The sequence below is a fragment of the Vespa velutina genome, chromosome 3, assembly GCF_912470025.1.
Source record: "Vespa velutina chromosome 3, iVesVel2.1, whole genome shotgun sequence".
In the NCBI taxonomy this organism is placed as follows: Eukaryota; Metazoa; Arthropoda; class Insecta; order Hymenoptera; family Vespidae; genus Vespa; species Vespa velutina.
This window is the reverse complement of record NC_062190.1, coordinates 2,912,761-2,939,093: the sequence shown is the minus strand read 5'-3', so window position 1 is coordinate 2,939,093 and position 26,333 is coordinate 2,912,761. Positions and strand designations below refer to the sequence as shown.

General features: G+C 31.6%; 3 protein-coding genes across 18 annotated transcripts; 1 reads left to right on the top strand and 2 right to left on the bottom strand.

Moving 5' to 3' along the window:
• Positions 1–156: 156 nt before the first annotated feature.
• On the bottom strand, positions 157–3,038 carry LOC124948003. Its single transcript, XM_047490990.1, has 5 exons — positions 2,326–3,038; positions 1,444–1,824; positions 988–1,316; positions 828–918; positions 157–720 (listed from the first exon to the last, which is right to left on the bottom strand). Exons 1-4 carry the CDS (start codon positions 2,374–2,376, stop codon positions 906–908), a joined length of 774 nt encoding a protein of 257 aa, XP_047346946.1. The 5' UTR covers positions 2,377–3,038; the 3' UTR covers positions 157–720; positions 828–905.
• Positions 2,479–23,174, top strand: LOC124947999 (acetyl-CoA carboxylase). 15 transcript variants are annotated; one of them, XM_047490970.1, is made up of 14 exons: positions 2,479–2,657; positions 2,817–2,902; positions 8,066–8,205; positions 9,141–9,435; positions 14,333–14,456; positions 14,565–14,895; positions 15,015–15,312; positions 15,417–15,630; positions 15,716–16,049; positions 16,130–16,590; positions 16,687–20,517; positions 20,600–20,879; positions 20,948–21,228; positions 21,310–23,174. In XM_047490970.1, exons 2-14 carry the CDS (start codon positions 2,826–2,828, stop codon positions 21,922–21,924), a joined length of 7,281 nt encoding a protein of 2,426 aa, XP_047346926.1. In that variant the 5' UTR covers positions 2,479–2,657; positions 2,817–2,825; the 3' UTR covers positions 21,925–23,174. The 15 variants fall into 15 exon arrangements, with proteins under 15 accessions (XP_047346926.1, XP_047346925.1, XP_047346938.1 ...); XM_047490971.1 differs by having other exon boundaries at positions 2,526–2,558; XM_047490969.1 differs by having other exon boundaries at positions 2,479–2,902.
• On the bottom strand, positions 22,386–26,333 carry LOC124948001 (SID1 transmembrane family member 1-like). Of its 2 annotated transcripts, none has more exons than XM_047490987.1 (10): positions 25,772–26,333; positions 25,346–25,536; positions 24,966–25,273; positions 24,732–24,882; positions 24,550–24,633; positions 24,161–24,475; positions 23,538–24,087; positions 23,181–23,449; positions 22,875–23,084; positions 22,386–22,785 (listed from the first exon to the last, which is right to left on the bottom strand). In XM_047490987.1, exons 1-10 carry the CDS (start codon positions 25,800–25,802, stop codon positions 22,498–22,500), a joined length of 2,397 nt encoding a protein of 798 aa, XP_047346943.1. In that variant the 5' UTR covers positions 25,803–26,333; the 3' UTR covers positions 22,386–22,497. The 2 variants fall into 2 exon arrangements, with proteins under 2 accessions (XP_047346943.1, XP_047346944.1); XM_047490988.1 differs by having other exon boundaries at positions 24,161–24,492; positions 24,567–24,633.

Below are 26,333 nucleotides of genomic sequence, written 5' to 3'. Positions count from 1 at the left end.
TGACATATTCTTGTCCTTCAAGACGAATGTTTCTTATTAATTATGTTATGTTCCTTCATAAACATTTTTTAATAATATTTTGTTCTTCGTAGTCTCATGGTTTAAAAAAAAATCATAATTTATACATATTGTTTTATTAAGTATTAAAAAAAACGTACTTTTTATAAAAGTTCTTTTTAAAAGAATAACAACGAGATTTAAATTCCAAAATTTTCATATTCTCTTTCATAATATAAAATGTTAATATCGACAAATGATAAAAGGTTGAATGGTCAACAATGAAAAATCATAGGGATAGAAGAGACTTATCTAAAGCAAATAGATCAAACTATAGATAATACTTGAAAGGACAGACAGACACATTATAGAAACTTTGGTGGAATATCGATAAGGTATTACTTCTTACACTCGATTATGTTATCGTAATAACGATACGTCGATAACCTTTATACAGAAGGTCTTTTAAATTCAAAGCCGTCAAGTTTAGATGCTTCTTCTTAAGAAATTTGCATTTCTCGTAGGAAAACAATGGCGCGACCAAAGCATAGAACTCCTCTTTTTTCTCTCTTGCTCTTGTTGAATTCACTTAACCCATTAGTCTAGAGGCTTCCTAATAGTCGCTTCCGAGGAATGTAATAAGTCAGTACAACGGCCAGCATCGGACCGCATTCTGACGCATATACGCTCCCCGTCTTCTCATTGGGGGGATGCATTCTTCAACTAAAAAGTACGCGTTAATAAAGAATATCCGATATAAAAAAAGAGAAGAGAAGAAAAGAAAAAAGAAAAACAAAGAAAATAAATTTTTTATAACGCATTGCACTTACATCATTAAGCCATTAATATTCTTCGTACAATTTAGTATACTTATTTATTATTCATGAGAAATGATTCCCATTGATAGACTACTCTTCTTGCCTGTTAAATAAAAAAATTATGTAGATGAGATAACAATAAAAGAAAAAAAATAACGGAAAGAACTTTTACTTCATGGAAAAGTTATAATTTCCGTGAATCAACGGTAACAATTGGGTCATGAGCGAATCTCTCAGCTCTCCAGGATTTTCTGTTTTTAACAAAGCGAAGCACTTTTCTTTGAACTCGCTGTCCAAACTTTGCCGCACTATATCCGTCACTGCGGTGCTCAATATTTGGCATGTCTTATATTCATCATCGAGAGGAACGTGATTATTGTGTAGCATTCTTCTGTCGGTACGGTATGTTACCTTAATATTGGCATTTTCTCTACATAGAGAAGTGATTTCTTCCAATACGGTAACCTTGAATTTCTCAACGTCGCTTGCAGTCAGATTATACTACGAAGAGGAAACTTGAGATGTAATAATAAATAAACAAAGTAAAGCAAAGAGTGAGAGAGAGAGAGAGAGAGAGAGAGAGAAAGAAAGAGAAGATACTGATGACGCAATTTTTCTTAAAACTTACCGACGGTTTAATCGATAAATATTTTCTACAATAAGAAAAATCAATAAATTTTGTTTTGTTCTGCTCATTTTTTAAAAGCAACAAACGCTTTCTCGGTGGGTAATGTAAATCGTATGTTACTTCAAAATTATTCTGCTCATCTTTCAGATATATCGTTGCGAGCATGTTTTTATAAGAATTATCCGAAATCAAATTCCAAAATATGTATTGTAAAATATTTAAAATATTGTGAGTATTGTTTATGCAATATCCATAATTCGTCAGTTGGATCGAATAGTGTCCGCCATATTCCTTCGACATTTTAACGTCTATGTGAATATACTTCGATTTTTTCGATGTAGAATATTGGGATTTCCATAGATCGAGAAAACAAAACAACGCCTAGGAAAATGTTTAAAGTGCATGCAGTGAAAGTGAATATTAATACATATATATGTATTAATTAATATTAGCTGATCGACATGGTTAATTGACATACATATAAACAATATTATTCCTGCGTTTACTCTTGAAAAAGGAAAAGAAAAAAGTTAGATCGTAATAATTGTGAAATCGTATTTTTTATAAAGATCATTTTCACAATAACTTTCAAGATTGCTATGATATTGAACATAGATAAATTCTATTGAAATTATATAAAATATTATCGATGTGCATATATTTTTGTTTTCTTTTTCTTTTTTGATTAATAATATTTTAAACAGATAAAAGAAGTAAAGAGATAAAAGTTAAATATAGGTATACGAAATAGAAAAAGTTTTTTATTTATGTTTTCATATAGGTAGGATTATTGATAGAAATAATATGAAATTAACGTCTGTTAAAGCTCGCTAAAATAATTTGACAAAGAAATTTATATGAATGCGTAATTGTTATTGATACCCTTTTGACTATATTCCTCATTAAATTAACGTCTAACGTCGATACCTCCATGATGGTTGCTCAAGTAGCCTGTAGAATGTCGACCTCTAGGCGGTATAAGAAAAAAACACTGAGAAAAGAAACGAGGATGCTCGACCGATAAGGTAGACGTGAATTCATTAGTAGTTTAGCTAGAACAAGAGAGTGATAGAACATAGACAACTAAACGAAGAGAGATATAGAAATTGTAAAAGGTGAGGTCTAATCGACAGTGACGTTAGTATATGAACTAACGACGCGTAATAAAGTGTGTACGAAATTAGTGTGGAAAAAAGAATAAAGAAAAGATAAATGTACGGAAGGTGACAGAACATTTTACTGCCTTAACGATCAATGTCGATCTATAATTGATCAACGTTGACCAACGAGGCTTCTCTAACGTGTTTCGAATTATCACGCTTTGTGTTTTAACATTTACATATTTTTTTCGTTGTGATAATTGTTGAAAAAAGGCCACACGAATGACAGAACACGCACGAGACGACGAACCTAACCTCAGGGAGGAGCGTGCTACTCCACCGCGTAGGATTCGTCACCGGTGAGTTTAAAAAAATGGCTTCTCTTCAATAATACGGAGATATTGTTTTTCTTTTTATTCTTATCTTATATTTCATGATAGTTCATTGAAGTTTTTTCTTTATGTCATGAATATTATTCTCGATCGGGAATTAATTCGGCTGAGTTCTCTTTCGGTAACGCGGGTTCCCTGGAAACATGCCACGCTTCGAGCCGACCAATCATAAACCGTTCTAAGTCGCCTGACTCGTCTCTCGACGAATCGCATGAGGCCTATCAACTTTTGATTGCCTCACGTGCAAATCTATAAACGTCGTAAAGAAGTTCGTACAAGAGAAACAATATTTTCTTCCTTTCATGTGATATTTCCTTGGATGCTTGTGTGTGTGTGTGTGTGTGTGTGTGTGTGTGTGTGTTATATTTTTTCTCTTTTTTCCTTCTCTCTTTTTTCCGTCGCTTTCTATCAAATATTAACGAACATTCATGTGATTATTATTAATGACATAATTTTCATTACATTTTTATGGCTTGGAATAAGGGATTAATATAATAATTAGTTGCAAATGCTATCTAAAAAATTAATTCGGAAATAAATCATTGAGTATCTTTATAGTAATGGAACCACGTGGTAATGGAAAGATTAATTAACTAATTAAAAAAGTCGAGTGAGAAGGTCAACTTGAAACTACAGCTAAGAAAACTATGACAACACAATTTGTGATTCAATAAACGTCTTAAAAGTACTGAGATGCTTCCGAGGTATAAATTGACGTATTATGCAATCAATTTACAAGTTGTATTATGCGTAGTACTCGTGGATGGTGATATAAAATGTTCAAAATAACATCCAGTCTTTATATATACATATGTACGTGTCCATATTATAGCTTAATTTTCAACTAAAAGTTATCGATCGTTTTTATTATTTTTACGCTCGATCTATCTCCTAGATAATACGATTTAAAATAATATTTGGGCAAATAAAATTTTTCTTTTCGATTCTTTTTTCTTTTTTATGTACAAACATAAAAATCATCATCTAATGCATTAAATATTTATGATAACATATATATGTATATAATTAAATTTTTTATTTTAATAATTAATAAAAAATTTGAATATATAAATGCCAACATGTTTCATGTAAACCGCAACTTTTTTACCAATCGGTTGCTATTGAATACGTAAGAGTCACAGTGATAGATTTCATTCCATAATTTTCCCTTTGCGATAAGTATAATTCTTAATAATAAATAAAAAAAGATAAAAGAAAAAAGAAAAAGAAACAAAAGAAACGAAAAAAAAAATTTCATGATGTATTCGTAAATTCGTAATGTCTGACGTATCGATATTACAAATAGTAATTAGTTATTTTGAAAATATCGTATTTTTAGTTTTTGTAATTAACCTTACATAGATAAATATATATATATATATATATATATATGTGTGTGTGTGTATGTACATGTATATCGATCGCATGTATGAAATAGAGCTGTTTATATATGTGTATCAACTCAATCGTCTAACGCAATTGTGTCTTTCTGCGTCTTATTTTTTGCGAAGTAGTTGCAAAAAAAGTGCATAATGTGTATAGTCACTGCCCCGCACCCATCCCCACTTTCTCCACTCCCTCCTCTTCTTTTCCTATCCCTTTCATTTCATTTACACGTTAAATTTGCAATATTTCTTTAGTATTAGATGTTATCTTTAATGAATGCTTCATTTATTATCTCACAAGTAATTTGAAAATACTGAGGTAAGTGAAATTGTAAAAAATTTGTGAATGATATTTTCTGTTTTTCTTTTTCTTTCTGATATAAAAATATAAACATATTTTTCAAATACGTCAATAAATTAAAACATAAAGTTCCATCTTACTTAACTATGATCTAAATTTATAAAAGTAATTTTTAATTTCCATTATCATTTTCTTTCTATCTTATCATTTTAACAACATTAACATTTTATAATGTAGAAATAAGAAAAAAATTACTTATTAAATATTTCTTAATTTATCACAAGAGGATTTATCAGTAAATATTAATTTTTTAATTGAAGTTATCAACATCGTAGCTAAGACGAGAAATCTTATTTGTATAGTGTGTGATATTTCAAGGACGTCTCGTGTTTGGAAATCTCTGGTATCAAGATTCAATACATTTGGAAGTTGTATTTGTACGTAAATTTGTGCATATATGTGTAACTGTGTAAATATGTATGTGCGTCTATATAATAAAACAACGTTATCGAGTTTCGAAGGACTATAATCGCACATTTTCATGCAAATTCTGTAGTCATACGATTTGTACGAGAATACTTCATGATAACATACTGACCAAAGTGTTTAGATAACCGCGTGATTTAAAAACAACCGTCATGAAGTAACATGTAAATTGCATAACTTTGAATATTTTAATAAAGTAATCAGTGATGAGAAATAAAAAGAGAAAGAGAGGATCAGAAAGAAAGAGGAAAAATGTAAATATAATAATAACGAAAAAAGTGTATGACTTTTTATTATTTTATTTTTAATATGACAATTTAATAATTACAATGTTGTTTTCTTTTTCATGTTGAAATAAGAAAATTTATTGAATGATAAAATGATATATTGGCAATTATCGTTATCTATTTTGTTTTACTCCTTTTCCGTTTTGTGAAGTATTGTAACGATTATGGATCGTAATATCAGGTGTACTTATGTCATTGAACCGTTCGTGCTGGTTATAACGATTCTCAAGATTGACGTTGTTTCTTTAATAACGCATGTTCTTACTTTGCAATCCGTATAATGATTATTCGCATACCCCGATTCACGTTGTTGAACTTTATCTGCTCTAAATATACGTGCTTATAAAAAACGGACATAAGAAGAAAAAAGTATTTCCGCGATTTTTACTGATTGTGAGAGACGATGGTTGAATACCTGTTTCTTATATCGCATAATTATTTCGAAATTGCAGAATTATACTGAAACTGTAGTATAATTCTAAGGAAAGTAACGGATGTTAGAAATTCTCATCATGATAAACTCGACTTTCTGTGGAATTTTACAGTTTAGTTAACGATTACATTCTTATTTTTTAATATGATACAAAAAGAAAGAAAAAGTTATTATACATAGTTTAATTATTTAATTTAAATATAATTTTGAAATATAACATTATCATAAAATTTAGCAAACTTTTTCAATAAATATGAGTCGTAATCTATTTTCTCGTCATAATTTTAATTTAATATCTTTACTTTTATATGAAGTATTGTACAATTTAAGCTTCAATCTTATTAATCATTTATAATGTATTAGAAAGTAAGAAAATTTAGCCAAACTGAGAGTTACTTACGAAGCTTATTATTATATAAGATGAATCAGTAATTATATTGCCATTACAAATATCTATTTATAAATTTATTTATTTTTCATAAGCAAATAATTCATATTAAACATTTCATTTTCATTTCAATTTATTTCACAATATTCTACCTTGAAACCTATCCTCGAAAATAAATTATATCTCTTGTCAATAATTATTGATTCATCTTCTATATCAACCTAGAAATGTAAAACGACAAATATAAATTTCAACGTTAACGAAATATATAACGAATATATAATTATATATGTACTCATACACACATACATATACACCTAATTATATCTCGTCGATCTAATGGTAGCATTTTGATAATACTTCTTGACCCTTGATCTCATCAATGTGTCCACATTTTTCTTCTTCCTATTTTTCTTTTATTTCTTTTTGAATAAATATGTTCATTAAATATTTCTCTATATAACATATGAACATATTTATTATATATAAATATGTTCATTAAATATTTATCATTTTAAATATTTCTCTTCGATACGTCAACTTTCACGAATGCTTTCACAAAGATTAAGTTTCCTAACAGTTAACGATTTATATTGTTAAATAGAGTTTAAGGTAAAGAAGCAATTATGGAATTAACGTAATTAATGACATATTGTCGCGGGATTCGTGACTTGTTTCTCCAGAAACGTAATAAACAAAAAATGAAATAAAAAAAAGTCTATTGAAATAAGATTTGACTTGGACGATGTTAAGGATGAAAGGGGATGGTGGGGATAGATGCTAGTAAAATTCAAGGACGTACATACATAATACTTGTGATCTTTGAACCCCTTAGTGTTGTATCCGGTCATTCCTTTATTTGATATTTCTCCTACGGCTTATCGATATTATCGTCTTATGAATATCGTCGAGTCGAGTCGTGTCCGTGACATCAACACGATCGACAGTCTGTTTCAGTCATTTGCGTCGTTCGATCTTTTCTCTGTCTCCTCTGCTTTATATATTTGATTACCCGATACTAATTAATAAAATCTAGAAAATTCAATTAAAATCTCGCGACAATTTATGCAAGCGAATAATCCCTTCATTTATTCGTTGGTTATAATTGACTAAATTAAGATTATACGTCGTTTATCCCTGAACAATCAGAAAAATCCTAATCGCATCTATATACAAATTCATTGGTACGAGCAAGCACTCGAGTATTTATGTATTTTCTTTCGTGGATATTGGATTGACACGGTCTATTTCAAGGCCGATAAATATATATTGTAAACTGTTGATCGCCAGTGTGATTCAAGACTCACGGATAATAAGATTAATGAAGAGAGGATTGAAGTACGAGAAAGAAAAAGATACGAAAGAAGGAATTCTGATCTAGAAGAAGAGGGATAAAGAACAAACAAATAAAGAAGGATTTTGAAAGAAAAGTGAATTGAATAATCGAGAAGCAGCAAGGTGCGCATTTAATATGCTACGGAATCTTCTGAACACGCTAATCGGTATTTTGATTTGATATAAAAAAAAAAAAAAGAAAAGGAAAAAAAGAAAAAAAAGAAGAGAAAGAAAAATAAAGCCGTAACTTTTAGTGTTCTTTCTTTCTTTCTTTTTTCCCCCCTTCCACTTCGGCTCTCGACGCGTAATTCACGAAATATAAATTGTTGGACAATTGTCAAGGGAATGCAAGAATCTTGAAAAAAATTCGCGTTTTTTTGACGTGAAATTTGAAAACTTTTTGCATTTAACCGCCTAACGCGGGGTATCCTCTTCAACGTGCTTCTAATCATTCACATTTTAACTCTTCTTTTCGTAATCGGTGGTCTGGTGTCCGTTACAACTGATGTCCGCAGGTGGTTTCAGGGAATTCAGTACAATCACGAAGAGGAACCCCCTTGGTGGTGGTGGTTGTGGTGGTGGCGACAGTGGTGGGATTGGTGGTCCTCCCTTTTAAGAAGGGCGAGGGATCGTCTCGGTCGTAGACCTCTTCACGGTGAGTAGAAAGCCTTTTTCACGCGAGGTATCTCTTCTATTGTTTCCCCGCTGGATTTCGATTGATTTCTTGAAATATTATCTTTTCCACTGTTTTTCTTCTTTCTCAAGAATTTAACGATCTCGTAACTTATATAACGTACTCCTTAGTCAATTCGTTGATATTATCAAAAATAATTGATACCTGCATACGTGGGTAATTTGACCTTGAATTTGGGCTATCATAGAAATCTAATCAATTCCTTTCTGGTGTATCCTTAATATATACATTGTTGATTTAATAACTGTTTTTTTTTATTATTCATTTGTAAACATTTCCAAAGGATTCCGAAGACGTTACGTTTCCGTAAAGTGTTATGCATGGGTAATGGAAGTTAGAAAATATTTTTCAACTCGTCATTGATATTAACGTCAATCGAAAGTTAACAATAGGTTTTCTATTGTTTTCTATGGTATAGCAAATATTTCGATATGCGTGAGTATATCTAAATACGTCATGGATACGTTTCCTTTTGCTTGATACCTCATTAACGACATTTTCAGTCATGCGTTATTGGCAGAAAGTCGTGTTGGTTCTTTCGCGATTAGGTTTTCTTCTTTTGAATACTTCTTCTAAGTTAAACAGAGTCTACGTTTGAACGTAGAACGTAGTTTTAAAGTTTTAACAGTCAATTCATGGTAGGTTTTTTACCTCGGTGATTCGCCTTTAAAAATGAGGAATTTTGAACGCTTTTTTGCATGCCGTTCGCTCTCATAGAATCGAATTCATATTTTCGAAGAATAGATTTAATGCTGGTGGTTTTGCCTACTTGGGTCTTCCTTTATTTTTTTTTCTTTTGTTTTTTATTATCATTTTTCTTCCCAAATTTCCCCGCAAAACTTTTCTTTCAAACGGTTCTTTATTCCGAGCTCGCATATACGCGACTTGTTTTGAAGGTAACGAGAAGGGAAAATCAGAAGAGTCACAGCCAAGGATCTCCTCCTCTTCCTCTACGAGCGAAGACGAAATCGTTCACATTATTGAACCTTCTTCTGGTGATAATAGAGAAAACAACTCCGAGATGTCCGAAACGACGCCGGTTAGCTTCGTTGTCGGGGAACCCGACCCGGATGCCGAAGAGGAGTTGGAAATTGGCGATAGTTTTCCCATCGATGGGAATAATGGAAACAGCCCTCAAGTTCAACAATTCTCCATCCTTCCAGGCTTGGTTGAACGACGTAAACGACTCAGGTGATCATCATAAGATTTTTCTACTTGATCTCGTTTTCCAATGTTATTTTCCGAAAGAGGTATTCTGATGATCAATGAAACCAATCTAACGATTCAGTTCTTTGAGGACATTTATTCGATTGTTTTTATCTCTCATCGATAATTGAGATAAAAACAAAGATTGACGGGAATTCTTTTCGTAATAATAATTATAAATAATAATAGATAATAATGATAGTATTAATAATAATAATGATGATGATAACGATAAAGATGATACTTAATAATGATGATAATTAGTGCGCAATTTCAAATCCGGAAGAAATGACCACTTAAAAATTTAAGTGTTCTTTATTTCTTTCGTATACTTGTTTTATGGAAAATGTTATACGCATTTATCACATTAAAACCCTTCTAACGAATATTACAGTGAGAGTATTGATGAAAATATTTTATTTAAGAAACTGGATAACAATATTCATATTATAAAATGATCGGCTCCCAACTATTATTTCATAAATGAAAAATTCGTGTTTAAGATGGCGCAGTTTCGTACGTCTATGAAATAATTAATAATTAATAAATCAAATATTTAAATAAACGCGAATTGAACGTTCGTTAATATTTATTCCTTTTTATTTCCATTTTTATAATTTATTTCTCTTTTTATATAGAAATTTATATGAGATAATAAAAAAAAAATTATTTAAATTCATGATCGTTATATTGAATCGCCAATGAATATATCGACAGAATAATCTCGTAATGCGCTTTGACCGCAATTACTTATTCATGCGGTCAATGTAATGAGGATTTCGTAATCAGGTTATGTATAGCTACTATTTATCATTTATTACGTATATAGTGGAATTTTTTTGTATATTAAAAAGTAAATCGAATACCTAACCTTAGTATTACCGTAAGCACATATTTATAATTTTACAATATATAATAAGTAATATACAGGGTACCCAAACCAAACATTCAAATATTTCTTATGAATTAAATGGTATGACTAAATTTTACAATATATGGTTGCGCCATTTGAAAAATGAAATACGATGATATGAAATTTTTGTTTTGTTTTATTAAATGTTATTTTTATTTATCTGGGCCAACCAGTTTTTTTTTAAACGAAACTTTTTTAGTATATTTTTTTTTAATATCGCGTAATAACTTATCACATAAAAAAGATTTCGAAGGAGGTCACGTTGTTGATCTAGAAATGATCTTGAACGAAAAAAATCACGTTTAAATGGACTTAAATGTATAAATTATAAATTTATACATTTAAATGCAACTGATATAATTTTTAAACCATAATTGACATTAATTATACTTGAAAATAAACAAAGTATCATATTAATCTATTTTCGAACTGTGGAACTTTGTCCTGTAAAATTGTTACTTGCTCATCAATCGTAAAGAAGTTTCCAAGTGTTAAGTGTTGCTTGTATAGCAACTCTGTCTGTGAATCGATAAATCATGTCAGTGGATTTTTACGGAATTTAAAATCGTTTTACATATTGCCTACGATTTATTAATCCATGTAGCACGCATATAAATGATAAAAGATTGATGATAAGACTTGTACTAAATTAATGAATATCATTTCTCCTAGAACGCATAAAAAATATAATAAATATTAATAGTCGAATTTCCTTTGAAAATAAATGTCTATAATAAAAAGAAATAGCTAAGTTGGTAATATGAAATATTTTGATAGAAAATATAAGTAAATAAACAATAATATATTACCGTATTTTAAACCAACGTAATTTAAAAATATTATCAGACTCACAAATGTCATTTATTTTATATCAAATTCGAAGAGAAATTTCAAGGAAAGTATAAATCTAACGAAAACTTTCGTAATAACGCATTAAACGAATTAAAAAACACTTAAACTCGTTAAATTTTCTTTTATATAGCCGATAGAAGCTTCTGAACTTCATCAAATTCGAACTGAGTATGCTTATGAAAGTAGTTAACCTTGTTTCTGGTAAGCTATTATAAAACACTTTGAGGATACTATAGAAAGATGATCGAATCTTTAATTTGGTCATTGTCCAATTTTTCCTTGAAAAACAAAATATAAGATTAAATGACAAGCGAAACATATTTCCAATCAATGCGAAGATTAATCTATTTTTTTTCTTTTTTTCGTTTATAATTTATTTTTATTAATATAATAATTAATCTAACGCATCTATAAACGTCTTTATAATGTATATTAAGATATCTAATTTCATTTGAAAGTGTAGGTATAAGTAATGAGCGAACTACGTCAATTAAAAATCATAAAAATGTAACAAGTAGATAATTTTCTTTTTTTCATTTTACATAAGAGTCAATTATAGTAACATGTTCTAAATGTTTGTGTAAGTATAAGGAAATAAGATTTTGTTTATTTGATAAAGTACATACACATATTAATATATATATATATATATATATATATATATATATATATACATATATATATATATATATATACATATATATATATATATATATATATATATATATATATATAAATTTAGAATACTTTGCTTGATTTAAAAAAAGTTGTTTTATTTCAAAAAGTGTCTGAATATATCTTTGACTAATTAATTCCGTATCTTGATAGGTAAATTACGCACATATATAAATAATTAGATGTATTATATTTGAAAGATCAACAGACAAATGAAGCTTATTTTCAATGGATCAGCTGGTTGTATCATCGAATGCGTGTAAACAGGTCTCTCTTCTGATCTATGCTAGCCGCAGATATTACTTGCAGTGTTTGAAACGTGTGCGTTAGTATAGAATGGCAATACATTTTAAACACGAATTTTTTTTACTTCTTGATGTACATTTATCACTTGATATATGTTATGTTTTTTCTTGATCTTTCGTTATTATTTTGATTACTTAATAAGATATCAATCTGTAGTGTTTAGGATTCTAATCGAATTCGATATCCTATTACCGATATAAACATTATTAATGACATAATTTCATCGTTTATGATTATTAATTTAATTGGAGTTTTATTATTCGAATTGTGGACTTTACCTAAGATTGAAATGAAATTTCAATAAAATTGTATATCATTTTTCATATACATATTACAAAAAATTAAATTAAATGTCGGATATTTGAAAGAACTCGTTCAGCACTTCTTCATAGCAAGTGCAGTACAGGTAGTAGGGGATTTCTTGCAGAAGAAAAGTAACCGTTCACCTTGCCTATAAGCTGTCAGTGACAATCCGTCTTTCTTTGTAAAAGGACGTTTGTATCATAATCGTTTCTGTAATATTTATTTTTTTCTTTTTACCGTGAAAAATTCAATCTCCGATTGAACCAGTTAAAAAATTATATCCTTTGCTATCTTTCAAAGCGTTCTATATCTTTACAAAAAACAGCGGGAAATAAGATTTTGGTTGAACGATTAATAAGAGGAAAAAAATGTTCTTCAAGGTCTTTCTCTGGTTTGGAACGAGAATATTCGATCTCCCGGCATGACTAGAATCTTTCCTCGTTTTTTGTCATCTGATTGACTTTAATTCGAGGTTATAGTTTGTAAAAGTATATATGCGGGAAATATAAGAATTTTCAAACTAATAACTATAGAAGAGATATATTTATAAACGTTTATAAAACGAGTATAAAATCGCAAGTGACCTTATGATGTTCTTAGAATCCTTCAAGAAGAATACAAATAAGATGAAAGAATATTTTACGAAGTAAACAATGAATGACATAAGAAAATGAATAATGATGAATATCATGAGCATGGATGAAGGATTGGACTTGGATCTATAAACACTAAGAAAAATGACTATGTAAGAAAAAACAGACTGATTGGAGTGTTCGTTTGGTCCTTGAGGATAGTAATCGATAACTTTTGATTTTTGAATTTTGGATTTCCTTGGATATTTCATTGGATTTCGTCGTTTTCCTTTCCTTTTCTTTTTTATATGGAATCCACGTGATGAGACGCATGAAGAGATTTGTTTTAGCTGAAAGAACTGAAAAAGAACCGATGTGGAGGAGTTCCGACAATCTTCAAGGAACTACTATCGTCAAAATAACCTCGGATGAAGATAATGCGCAAGAGAAGGAGGAAGAAATGAAGAATTATTTACAACCAAGAACATCTGGATTAACGTAATACTGTTTCAATAATTTAATTTTAATAGATATTTTCGTAAAATTGATACCGACGAAGTGACATAATGTATACATACGTGCTTGCTCGTAATCGTTTGTGCAAATATACATTATATATGTGTATATATATATATATGTATATATATATGTATATATACTTTTTTCGATAAAAAAACATTTTATATATAACATTGGCAGCACAGGAAAGAAGAATGTGTTGTTCGAAGGTATCCATCATGTGCGATGTAAAAAGAAAGCAAATATAAGACAAAAATATGGAACGAACTGTATCAATTGAATTGATGATGCTGCTACTCAGAAAGTGTACCAATTTAGGAGCACGATGTTACGTGAACCGTTTAAATTAACGGTTTATATACTTTCTCTACTCTCATTCATACATTTTTAGCATAGTCAGATGAAAAGACAAGAATCTTTATCAGGAATTTATAGAAATAATGCGTCTGTCGTGATCCTCTCTTAAATACATATTTTACGTATCATAAATACATATTTTATAATATCATACTCGTTGCAAATAGCAGAAAACTACGGGAATTAACACAATAAAAATAAAAACTATTACGTGAAGATATAAAAGTTGTATTTATTATGTTAAAATATTTATGTAATTAATTGTAGATTATAATAATGAAACAGTGAAACATCAATAATTTTTATGATAAAATAATCATAAAATACAAATCGTTCTTAGTCGATTAGTTTTAATTAAAAGCGTGGTTCGTTTTTATTTTTGCAGGCCCAGCATGTCGCAGGGTACGGTGATGATTCAGACACAAAGCCGATTGCAAGAGAAAGATTTCACCGTTGCGACACCCGAAGAATTCGTACATCGCTTTGGCGGCACCAAGGTTATCAACAAGGTAATCGAATAACATTCAAAAAATAATAAAACAGTTAATACGAAACGGTTTATGAAATTAATGAATATAATTTTCGTTTGATTTTATTTAATTTCTCATTATTTATAGGTTTTAATAGCTAATAATGGAATCGCTGCAGTCAAATGTATGCGGTCGATACGACGATGGTCTTACGAGATGTTTAAGAATGAAAGAGCGGTACGTTTCGTGGTCATGGTCACCCCGGAAGACCTCAAAGCTAACGCGGAATATATAAAAATGGCCGATCAATATGTCCCCGTACCTGGTGGAACAAATAATAACAATTATGCAAACGTCGAGCTCATCGTGGATATTGCAACAAGGACGCAGGTGCAAGCTGTTTGGGCTGGATGGGGTCACGCATCAGAAAATCCTAAATTACCAGAGTTACTGCATAAGAATAATATCTCTTTTATAGGTAAAATGTTCGAGATCTCTTTCTATTGGAAAATTATGAATTTAATTTAAAATCATTTAAATGTTTATTATATACGAAAAATATCTATTTATTTTTTCCTATTATGTAATAACATTCAGGTCCATCCGAGAGAGCTATGTGGGCTTTAGGTGATAAAATAGCTTCCAGTATTGTCGCTCAAACAGCAGACGTTCCTACGTTACCTTGGTCGGGATCTGAATTGAAAGCTCAATATAGTGGCAAGAAGATAAAGATATCGACCGAATTATTCAAGAAAGGTTGTGTTTCCACCGTCGAGGAATGTCTTGCTGCAGCTAATAAAATTGGTTTTCCGATTATGGTGAAAGCTAGCGAAGGTGGCGGCGGTAAGGGTATTAGAAAATGCGAAAACGCGGAAGAGTTACCCGCCTTGTTTAGGTGAATTGGATGATGTATAATTAATAATAATTTTTTGTAAAGAAATATATATATATATATATATATATATATATATATTAACTATACGTTTGTAATTTTTGTAGACAAGTGCAAGCTGAGATACCGGGTTCACCGATATTTATCATGAAAATGGCGAAATGTGCTCGTCATTTAGAGGTTCAATTATTAGCCGATAATTACGGTAATGCAATATCGTTGTTCGGCCGTGATTGCTCTATCCAAAGAAGGCATCAGAAAATAATAGAAGAGGCACCAGCGGTAATAGCCAAACCTGAAGTCTTCGAAGAGATGGAGAAAGTATAAACACAATAGTTTCATTAGTTACAAAATTCTCTTCTCTTGTACATTATATATCGGTTTACTTTCCGTGTCGGTTTAACAGGCTGCTGTAAGATTAGCAAAAATGGTCGGATATGTCAGCGCGGGTACCGTTGAATATTTATATGATACTTCTGGCCGGTATTATTTTTTGGAATTGAATCCTAGACTTCAAGTGGAACATCCATGTACCGAGATGATATCGGACGTTAATCTCCCTGCTGCACAGCTTCAAGTGGCGATGGGATTGCCTCTTCATCATATTAAAGATATACGTCTCCTTTATGGTGAGAGTCCTTGGGGAGATAGTCAAATAGATTTTGAGCAGCTACGTCATAAACCTCAACCTTGGGGACACGTGATAGCTGCTAGAATTACCAGTGAAAATCCTGATGAAGGTGATTATCCTATTAGAATAATTGCGAATTGATTAAATAATTTATATCTATGTTTAATGGATTACGTTAATGTACTTTAGGTTTCAAGCCAAGTTCTGGTACTGTACAAGAATTGAACTTTAGATCGTCGAAGAATGTTTGGGGTTATTTTTCTGTTGGAGCATCAGGTGGTCTTCACGAATTCGCAGATTCTCAATTCGGTCATTGTTTTTCCTGGGGGGAAGATCGTTATCAAGCTCGAGAGAATTTGGTGATAGCACTGAAAGAATTGAGCATCAGAGGTGACTTCAGGACAACGGTAGAATATCTTATAACTTTATTGGAAACCGAAGCTTTTCAACAAAACAATATCGACACATCATGGCTTGATGTGCTTATAGCAGAGCGTATTAAAAGTGATAAGCCAAACGTTCTATTAGCTGTCACGTGTGGTGCCATTCATATTGCTGATAGAACTATTACTGCCGCATTCACTGAATTTCAGACGGCCTTGGAGAAAGGTCAAGTACAAGGCAGTAATGATTTAAATAACCTCGTAGATGTGAGTCAATTTGATTATTTAGTTATTATTTAGTTAGAAAATATATTTTTTAAATATAATACAAATTTATCGATCATTTTGATTAAAACATTTTAGGTAGAACTAGTGAATGATGGTTACAAGTACAAAGTTCAAGCAGCTAAATCAGGTCCTAATAGTTATTTCCTCGTTTTAAATAGTTCCTATAAAAAAATTGAAGTTCATCGACTTTCTGACGGTGGTTTGTTACTCTCAATGGATGGTGCCAGTTACACGACGTACATGAAAGAAGAAGTAGATCGTTACAGAATTACTATAGGTAATCAAACCTGTGTATTTGAAAAGGATAACGATCCGTCTTTACTTAGATCACCATCAGCGGGTAAATTGATAAATTTTTTGGTGGAGGATGGTGGTCACATCGATAGGGGACAAGCTTACGCTGAAATCGAAGTCATGAAAATGATAATGACGGTAACGACAAGCGAAGCTGGTACATTGTTTTACGTGAAAAGACCAGGTGCTATTCTCGAAGCTGGTACTGTAATAGCTCATTTAGAACTCGATGATCCATCTTTAGTGACGAATGCTGAGGAATATAGTGGGCAATTTCCAACGCCAGCGGTACCAGCTATACCAGACAAATTAAATCATCTTCATTCCAAATATCGGACTGCTTTAGAAAATACACTAGCTGGTTACTGTTTACCAGATCCATATCATTTGCCTCGTTTACGTGAACTCATCGAAAAATTCATGTTCTCCTTACGCGATCCTAGTTTACCATTGCTTGAACTTCAAGAAGTGATAGCTACGATATCAGGAAGAATCCCAGCTTCGGTTGAGAAGAAGATAAGAAAATTAATGTCTTTGTACGAAAGAAACATAACTTCTGTTCTTGCACAATTTCCTAGTCAACAAATCGCAGCTGTCATTGATGGACATGCTGCTACCCTTTCGAAACGTTCCGATAGAGATGTATTTTTCTTAACTACTCAAGCGATCGTACAACTTGTGCAGAGATATCGAAATGGTATACGTGGTCGAATGAAAACTGCCGTACACGAACTTCTTCGTCAATATTATATGGTTGAGTGTCAATTTCAACAAGGACATTACGACAAATGTGTGTCCGCTTTGATAGAACAATATAAGGACGATTTAAGTACCGTAACTGCAATGATTTTTAGTCATAACCAAGTAACTAAAAAGAATATCTTAGTGACTATGCTGATAGATCATCTCTGGGCGAACGAACCTGGTCTCACTGACGAATTGGCTAGTACTTTAACGGAATTGACTAGTTTGAACAGAACAGAACACAGTCGTGTTGCGTTAAGAGCCAGACAGGTATTGATAGCTGCTCATCAACCTGCCTACGAACTCAGACACAACCAAATGGAATCCATTTTCCTATCAGCCGTTGATATGTACGGGCACGATTTTCATCCAGAAAATCTTCAAAAGCTGATACTCTCCGAGACATCTATATTCGATATCCTTCATGATTTCTTCTATCATTCGAATCGTGCAGTTTGCAATGCCGCTTTGGAAGTTTACGTTCGTAGAGCTTATATCAGTTATGAGTTAACGTGTTTACAACATTTGGAATTATCAGGAGAAATACCTCTCGTACATTTCCAATTTTTACTCCCTAACAATCATCCTAATCGACAAACTCAGTCAATTGTTAATTATAGAACAGGAGCGATGGCAGCATTCAAAGACTTCGATCAGTTCCGTGAATACTCGGATGAGATCTTGGACTTATTGGAAGACCTATCATCGCCGAGTTCAGTATCTGTTAAAGTCCTAGAGGCTGTAGATGCGATTGGTAGCGAATCTCGTCACAGTACATCCATAAATGTATCGCTTAGCACTGCGACAGAAGCTGCTACTGCCGCAGAATTAAGTGAGAGACCAGCTGAACCTGTACACATTTTAAGTATTGCCATTCAAGAGAATAGTAATCAAGACGACGCTACTATGGCAAGATTATTTGGCGACTGGTGTGCAACGAGCAAAGAAGAATTAATATCTCGTGGTATCAGAAGAGCCACTTTTGCAGCCCTCAAGAGGAAACAGTTTCCGAAATTCTTTACGTTCAGGCAAAGAGACGGATTTGTCGAGGATAGAATTTATCGACATCTTGAGCCAGGGTGTGCTTTTCAATTGGAACTTAATAGAATGAGAACATACGATCTGGAGGCTTTGCCTACGTCGAATCAAAAGATGCACTTGTACCTTGGACAAGCAAAGGTAGCCAAAGGGCAACAAGTTACAGACTATCGTTTCTTTATACGCTCTATTATTCGTCATTCTGATCTTATTACGAAGGAAGCAAGCTTCGACTATCTTCACAACGAAGGAGAGCGCGTGCTGCTCGAAGCTATGGATGAGTTAGAAGTAGCCTTTTCGCATCCTCTGGCTAAACGTACGGAATGTAATCATATATTCTTAAATTTCATTCCTACAGTCATAATGGATCCTGCCAGAATAGAGGAAAGTGTTACCAGTATGGTACTTAGATATGGTCCGAGATTATGGAAGTTACGTGTACGTCAGGCCGAAATCAAAATGACAATCCGCCCAGCTCCAGGCAAATCGACGTCAAACATACGCTTGTGTATCGCCAATGACAGCGGTTACAGTATAGATTTACATCTTTACGCTGAATCGACAGATCCTAAGACAGGTATCATTCGTTTTGAATCTTATCCACCGCCTACTGCTAATTTATCCAATTGGAGACCTGGTCCTATGCACGGTTTGCCAATTTCAACACCGTATCTCACCAAGGATTATCTTCAAGCCAAGAGATTCCAAGCGCAAAGTGCTGGTACAACTTATGCGTACGACTTGCCTGACATATTCCGACAGCAAGTAGAAAAGTCTTGGCATAAATATATCGAGGAGAGATCAAATTCAAACATAACGATTCCTACGTCAGTGATGGATTGCGTTGAGCTAGTACTGGATGGTGACAATCTTGTTGAACAAAAGCGTTTGCCTGGTGAGAACGATGTAGGCATGGTAGCTTGGAGATTAACTCTTTATACACCAGAGTTTCCTGCTGGTCGAGATATTATACTTATTGCCAATGATCTCACGCATTTCCTCGGCTCGTTTGGCCCAAAGGAGGACTTTCTATTTTACAGAGCCTCAGAAAGAGCAAGACAACTTGGTATTCCACGTATTTATTTTGCTGCTAATGCAGGTGCACGTATTGGCCTAGCTGAAGAAATTAAAGGATTATTCAAAATAGCTTGGGAAGATGAAAGTGAACCCGAAAAGGGATTCAAGTATATATACTTGACACCAGATGATTATGCTCGTCTAGCACCTTTTAATTCAGTCAAGGCTTCCTTAATCGAAGATCCAGCTGGTGAATCTCGTTATAAAATTACGGACATCATTGGCAAAGACGATGGTATAGGCGTAGAGAATTTAAAATACGCTGGTATGATTGCTAGCGAAACGTCCAGAGCTTACGATGAAATTGTCACTATCTCTATCGTTTCGTGCCGCGCTATTGGTATCGGTTCTTATTTGGTGCGTCTTGGTCAGAGAACAATTCAAATTGAAAATTCTCACATCATTCTTACTGGTTACCGAGCATTGAACGCCGTCCTAGGACGTGAAGTATACGCTAGTAACAATCAACTAGGAGGTATTCAAATTATGCATAATAATGGTGTTACTCATGCGGTTGATAGTAGAGATTTGGAAGGCGTGGCCACAGTTTTGAAGTGGTTGAGTTATTTCCCCAGGGCGAAAGGTACAAGTTTGCCGATATTACCTTCACCTCTCCCCGATTCTATCAACCGAGACATTACTTATGTACCTACAAAAGCACCTTATGATCCAAGGTGGATGTTAGAAGGTAGATACTCACCTAACGATCAGAATGTCTGGGAAAGTGGTTTCTTCGATCGTGGATCATGGGAGGTACGGTTCATTCTTTATAAATCTTTCTCACCAATTGTTTTAGATTTTATTCATGGTATTAACGATTTGTTAAATTATGTAGGAAATCATGAAACCTTGGGCACAAACTGTAATAACAGGTCGAGCAAGACTAGGTGGTATACCTTGTGGCGTTATAGCCGTCGAAACAAGAACCGTCGAATTACATCTTCCTGCTGATCCTGCTAATCTCGATTCGGAAGCTAAGACAATATCTCAGGCTGGCCAAGTATGGTTCCCAGATAGTGCCTATAAAACTGCACAAGCTATTCGAGATTTTAATAGGGAAGAACTACCGCTTATTATATTCGCTAACTGGAGAGGATTTTCCAGTGGCATGAAAGGTATATATAAAATAAATCTTTGTTTCTTTGTCATGCTAGAATCTAATGATTATGCGTAAATTTTACAGATATGTACGATCAAATTGTGAAATTTGGTGCGTATATCGTCGACGCGTTGAGAGAGTACACAAAACCTATATTTGTATACATTCCACCAAATGGTGAACTCAGAGGTGGTGCATGGGCAGTAGTGGACACTACAATTAATCCACGATACTTAGAAATGTTTGCTGATACTACCAGTAGAGGTGGTGTCCTAGAGCCTACTGGTATCGTAGAAATAAAATTTAGAAACAAGGATCTCATCAAGACTATGCATAGAATAGATCCTGTTATTCAAAAGTTAAAAGTATGATTTTATATTATCTTATTTCTTCAATTAAAATTTTCATTAATAATCGTCTTATCTGTTAATTAATACATTTTCTAGGAAAACCTTAATACATCAAATTCAATTGAAGAAAGAACAGAAATCGAAACGGTAATTCGTAAGAGAGAAAAAACATTGATACCTATATATCAACAAGTTGCTGTCTATTTTGCGGATCTTCACGACACACCAGAACGAATGTTAGAAAAAAACGTAATACAAGATATAATACCATGGCAAAAAGCAAGACCGTTGCTTTATTGGAAATTAAGACGAAGACTTTTGGAAGAAGATATCAAGAAGGATATTTTGTCAATGCAACCTAAGTTCGATGTTAGACAAATTGGTGCGATGCTACGACGATGGTTTATCGAAGATAAAGGAGCTATAGAATCCTATCTTTGGGATCAAGATCAAGCGGCTACCACTTGGTTGGAGGCACAGCTTGTTAATGAAAATAGCGTTATATCACGTAATATTATGTGTGTAAAGAAGGATGCAGTTATCACACGTATCAAAGAAGCTCTCGAAACTTGTCCAGAAGTAAGATTAGATGCTGTCTTGGAAATTGCGCATAGATTAAATCCTGCCGAACGTGCTGAATTACAAAGGACTTTATCGCAAATGGAAACACCAGATCAAGAACATCACATTGATTCAAGTTCTTCATCCTAATTCGTGAAAATCTTGTGCCTCTGCGTACCTGGTGTATGTAATTTTATTAGAAGTAATTCTTTGTACAGACATTCACGTGATATTCTCACTTGTTGATAGTAATTATACAGGTATAGTATAATTTTTTGATGGCATATGATTGGTTCAATCATAATTATTTTTAACACTAGAACTATTGACAATTATTCCGGTATATTAAGGTATGCCTCATATGTATCTCAAAAAAAAGAAAAAGAAGAAGAAAAAAGGAATTTATAAAATTGATCATATGTATATATGTAATAGAAAAAATCATAATGCCTTGAGACAACATGTGATGAAAATTAAAATAGAAATTTTTATAAAACCAGTTGAAATCAGTCATTTTGACTGGTTGGTAAATCTAGTGTTAAGGATTTGTAGGGAAAAGATTAAAAAATTTCTATAACAAAAATAGTAGTATTTTAAGATAATAGCCATGTAAATTTTATATCATCTTTAATTATTTGTCTTTTATATTATATACATTATATGCAGTCTTAAACTTGCATAAATTTTACATTAGATACATGATCTCAATTTATTTATATAACTTTAAAAAACTGGGATTTGACTTCGATGTACATCAACAAGATCATCATCTAAGGTAAGTAAAATCATAAACGAGAAAAACATTGCAAATGCCGATAAGAAGTGCCAAATATCGTGAGAATCGAAAAAGTTTAATAATATGCAAGGCTTATTAAAAAGACGTGATTGGGCGGGAGTAAGATTCCAGGATATCGTTTTATGTATGAAGAAATATAATGCAGCTGCCCAGAATAAGACTGCTAATATGATGTACATTAATGGTTTAAGTAAGATTCTTTCTTTATGACACAACTGTAAAGAAATAATTATTATATTAAAAAAAATTAAGTAATCTTAACAAATATGGATTAATGACCTGAAAAATTATTTTTAATAATTACCTTCATTATTATATAAAATAATGTATATAAAATTAAATTGGACATTAAAATCGCTAATAGAAATGTAGCGAAATTTTTCTCATGATATAGATTACCATATACTGATAAACCAATATTACACAAATTTGCTACAACAAGCATTGCAAATCTTCCAACATAAAGTGGCCGGAATAAATATGTTACTCCATAACGTGCGTCGTTTTTTAATGTCTACAAAACAAAATATATAATGAAATTTAAAATGTCAACATGGAACTAACATAATATTAAAAAAAAAAAAAAAAAAAAAAAAAAAAAAAAGCATACTTGATAAACCCTAGTAAAAAGGCCTCTGTTACATCTCCAACGTCCCATGTAATATATTTGGGCTGTTAAATTCAAACAGGCAAATAAATGCGTAGTGGTAAATATTGCCCAAAAGTATGTAGAACCATCTAAGACTCCAACTAATCCTAGAAGTATAATAAGGGCCAATGTTCCGAAGGTTACTGGAGCTCTAGCGTTTATGTCAGGATGACGAGTTTGATAAATTTTTATCATGCATAACACTGCTATTATGTACATAAAACTAGTATCTGAAATCCATATAAAAACATACAATAATATTTTCTTAACAAAATTATAAAAAAAAGTTAAAATTATAATATGTCAATATTATATTACCAAACTGAAAATTACTACGACTTGGACAGACATGATAACTTCCTGAAAGAACACCTTCCATTATGAGTGCAGTACCCATTGCATAGAAAAGTCCATAATGCTGTGGTATTCCATAACATTTTGTTTTTTGTTTATCTGATTCATCTAATTCTCGTGTATACGTTAAAAATATAAATAATAAACCAAGCAGAACATATCCACAGTTTGAAAAAACGTGATTAAAATCAGATATTAATCCCAATGGATGTGCACATAAGAAATTATAATAACACATATCCTGATTTCCAGTAGCATGAAGCACTCGTTCATATGTTATTACCAGTTGTAAAACAGGTAGTGTATAAAAAATAGCAACAGTTGCTAGGTAATATAAATACAAGCGCGATTTATGTTTTAAAATTTTTGGTTCTTTCCGTGCTAGATCACAAACTGAGAGCACAGTTTTTGTTCGTATTACTTCTTTATCTGAAAGAGCATCTTCCATCATATCAATATCATCTTCATCTAATGAAGAATCTTCTTCAATTGTTGCCCATTGACTAGGACCAATCTAAAAACAAATGTTTATAACAAAATATAAAATAATAGAAAATTAAATGCTTTATAGAATTCTAACTTTATACCTCTTCTAAAGTTGAAGGACTTTGAATATTTTGACTAATTTCATTGTCTCTGTCAGTTAACAATTCTTCCCGAAGCTTTTTACCTTCTCTAATTTTACCTACAATCACAGCTACTACACAACATCCACAAAATATAATAATTACAAATGCTGCTGTACATGAAGCCACAACATAATCTTTTTTCGTAATACTGGCATTTATAGTTAATGTAATATTTTTACTTCTAAGTGACCTGGTGCTGAGTACACCATTACAATCTGTATCATCTCCTTTAACTACAAGTACAACAAAAAATCCAAAAGGGTATGCTTCTTTCTGAAATATATGAATATCTGCATTATTTAAAAATTTTCATTGTGTTCTTAAAAAAAAAAAAAAGAAATACTTACAGATACTGTGATACCACCTTTCTGACTTATAGTTTGCCAATATCCAGAAAATTCAATATTCCGCTCTAAATCAAATACTGGACACTAAAAAATAATATATAAATATGTGTGAATATATATAGATATGAATAATTATATTAGGATATATAACAAGAATTTCATTAAAAAATTGCGTAACTTACGGATACATTTTGTACAGAGAATGTCATGCAAATATCATTATCTGATTCAACGCTAACAATTACAGATGAACTTTGAAATTCTTCTGGAAAGATGTAACTATAATATATAGGTTCTGAAGGAGAAATTTCTACACTTCTTTTTTCATTTAGCCTGTGAAACAAATGATATTAATGTAAACTATAAGATATTTTAAATAATCTAAAACTAATAAATAATGATGCAGTTCAAATTACCTTATATTAAAATCTGTTTCTTCTGTTACACTAAGATTAAAAAAGATATTTACGTGACTAGCTGTAGATATACTAACAGAAATAAAATCTTGATCATCTGTGTCATGATAATCACTTTTATAATATTTTGTTGAACATAATGTTCGACTGGTTTTATTATATTTTAATGGATCAAAATTTACACTTTCAATAATAAGAGGAATCTGCCAAGATAGAATTCCTCTGTCTTGCCGAACAACTACAATTAAAGGCAAATCAGAGGTAGCTTCACTTTGCACTTGTATTCGTGCAGTTTTTAATAATGTGTTCTAAAAAGGAAATCATATCAATTATATGATATATTTTTTTTTTTTTTTGTTAATAATAGTAGTATACTTTACATTTTTCGTAGGATATAAGAATACATATTCGATGGTGCTGTTTATAGTAGCATTATAATTTTGTGTATAGTTTGCAGATATAACAATTGGAGTAAAGGATGGAGCTAATAAAACAGCCTTAGTTCTTAAAATACTAATAACAATCAACACTATTGACGATATCAGGAGTTTCCACATGTCCGTTTTTGTACCTATTAACATAAAAATTTTAATAATTAAAGACTAATTAATTTACAACATCTACATAATTTACTTCATATTGTTTAAAAATAAATATAATTTGCTGCAATATATGATAAATTGAAATTGATATATAACGTTAACATTTACGTTCAACTCTTCTAATAAAATATGATCAATTATCATTATGTATTTCTCTTAACATATATATGAAATATATGAATCATCCAAATATTACACTCACACACATCCTCCGTTTTTTGATGTTGTTATGCATTGGTTATTTTATCCATATGAAAATTGTTTTAATGTTGAATAGTTGACAATAATAACTGCTCTTCAGACAGTTTCTAACAATTGATTAATTATACATTGATAATGCAATTATATTAAGATAAGCTTTTTAATATTTTTGTTTGACACAAGATGATTTTATCGGCGTTACATATTGAGGATTTGGTAAAAAGAAAAAGAATAGAAAAAATGAATAAATAATAATAAAATACAGAATTATTGCTTCAATATGTTTAAATTAAAGACCAAAATTTCAGTAATTAATCAATTAACCTTTGGAGAACAAGATAATTCATTAATGCAAAAAATCTCGCCATATTTAAATTATCTATAACTTCGTAAGATAAGAAAGAATTGATATTAGATTATTATTATAATCGGTTAATTCTATGATCTTCTTTTAAATAATAGATTTATTAAAAATTCGTATTTGCATTTAAATATTCACGAAAAGATAGTAATCTGATGAGTATTTTAATTCCTTCTAAACTCTACTTTTACAACGTAATAAGCG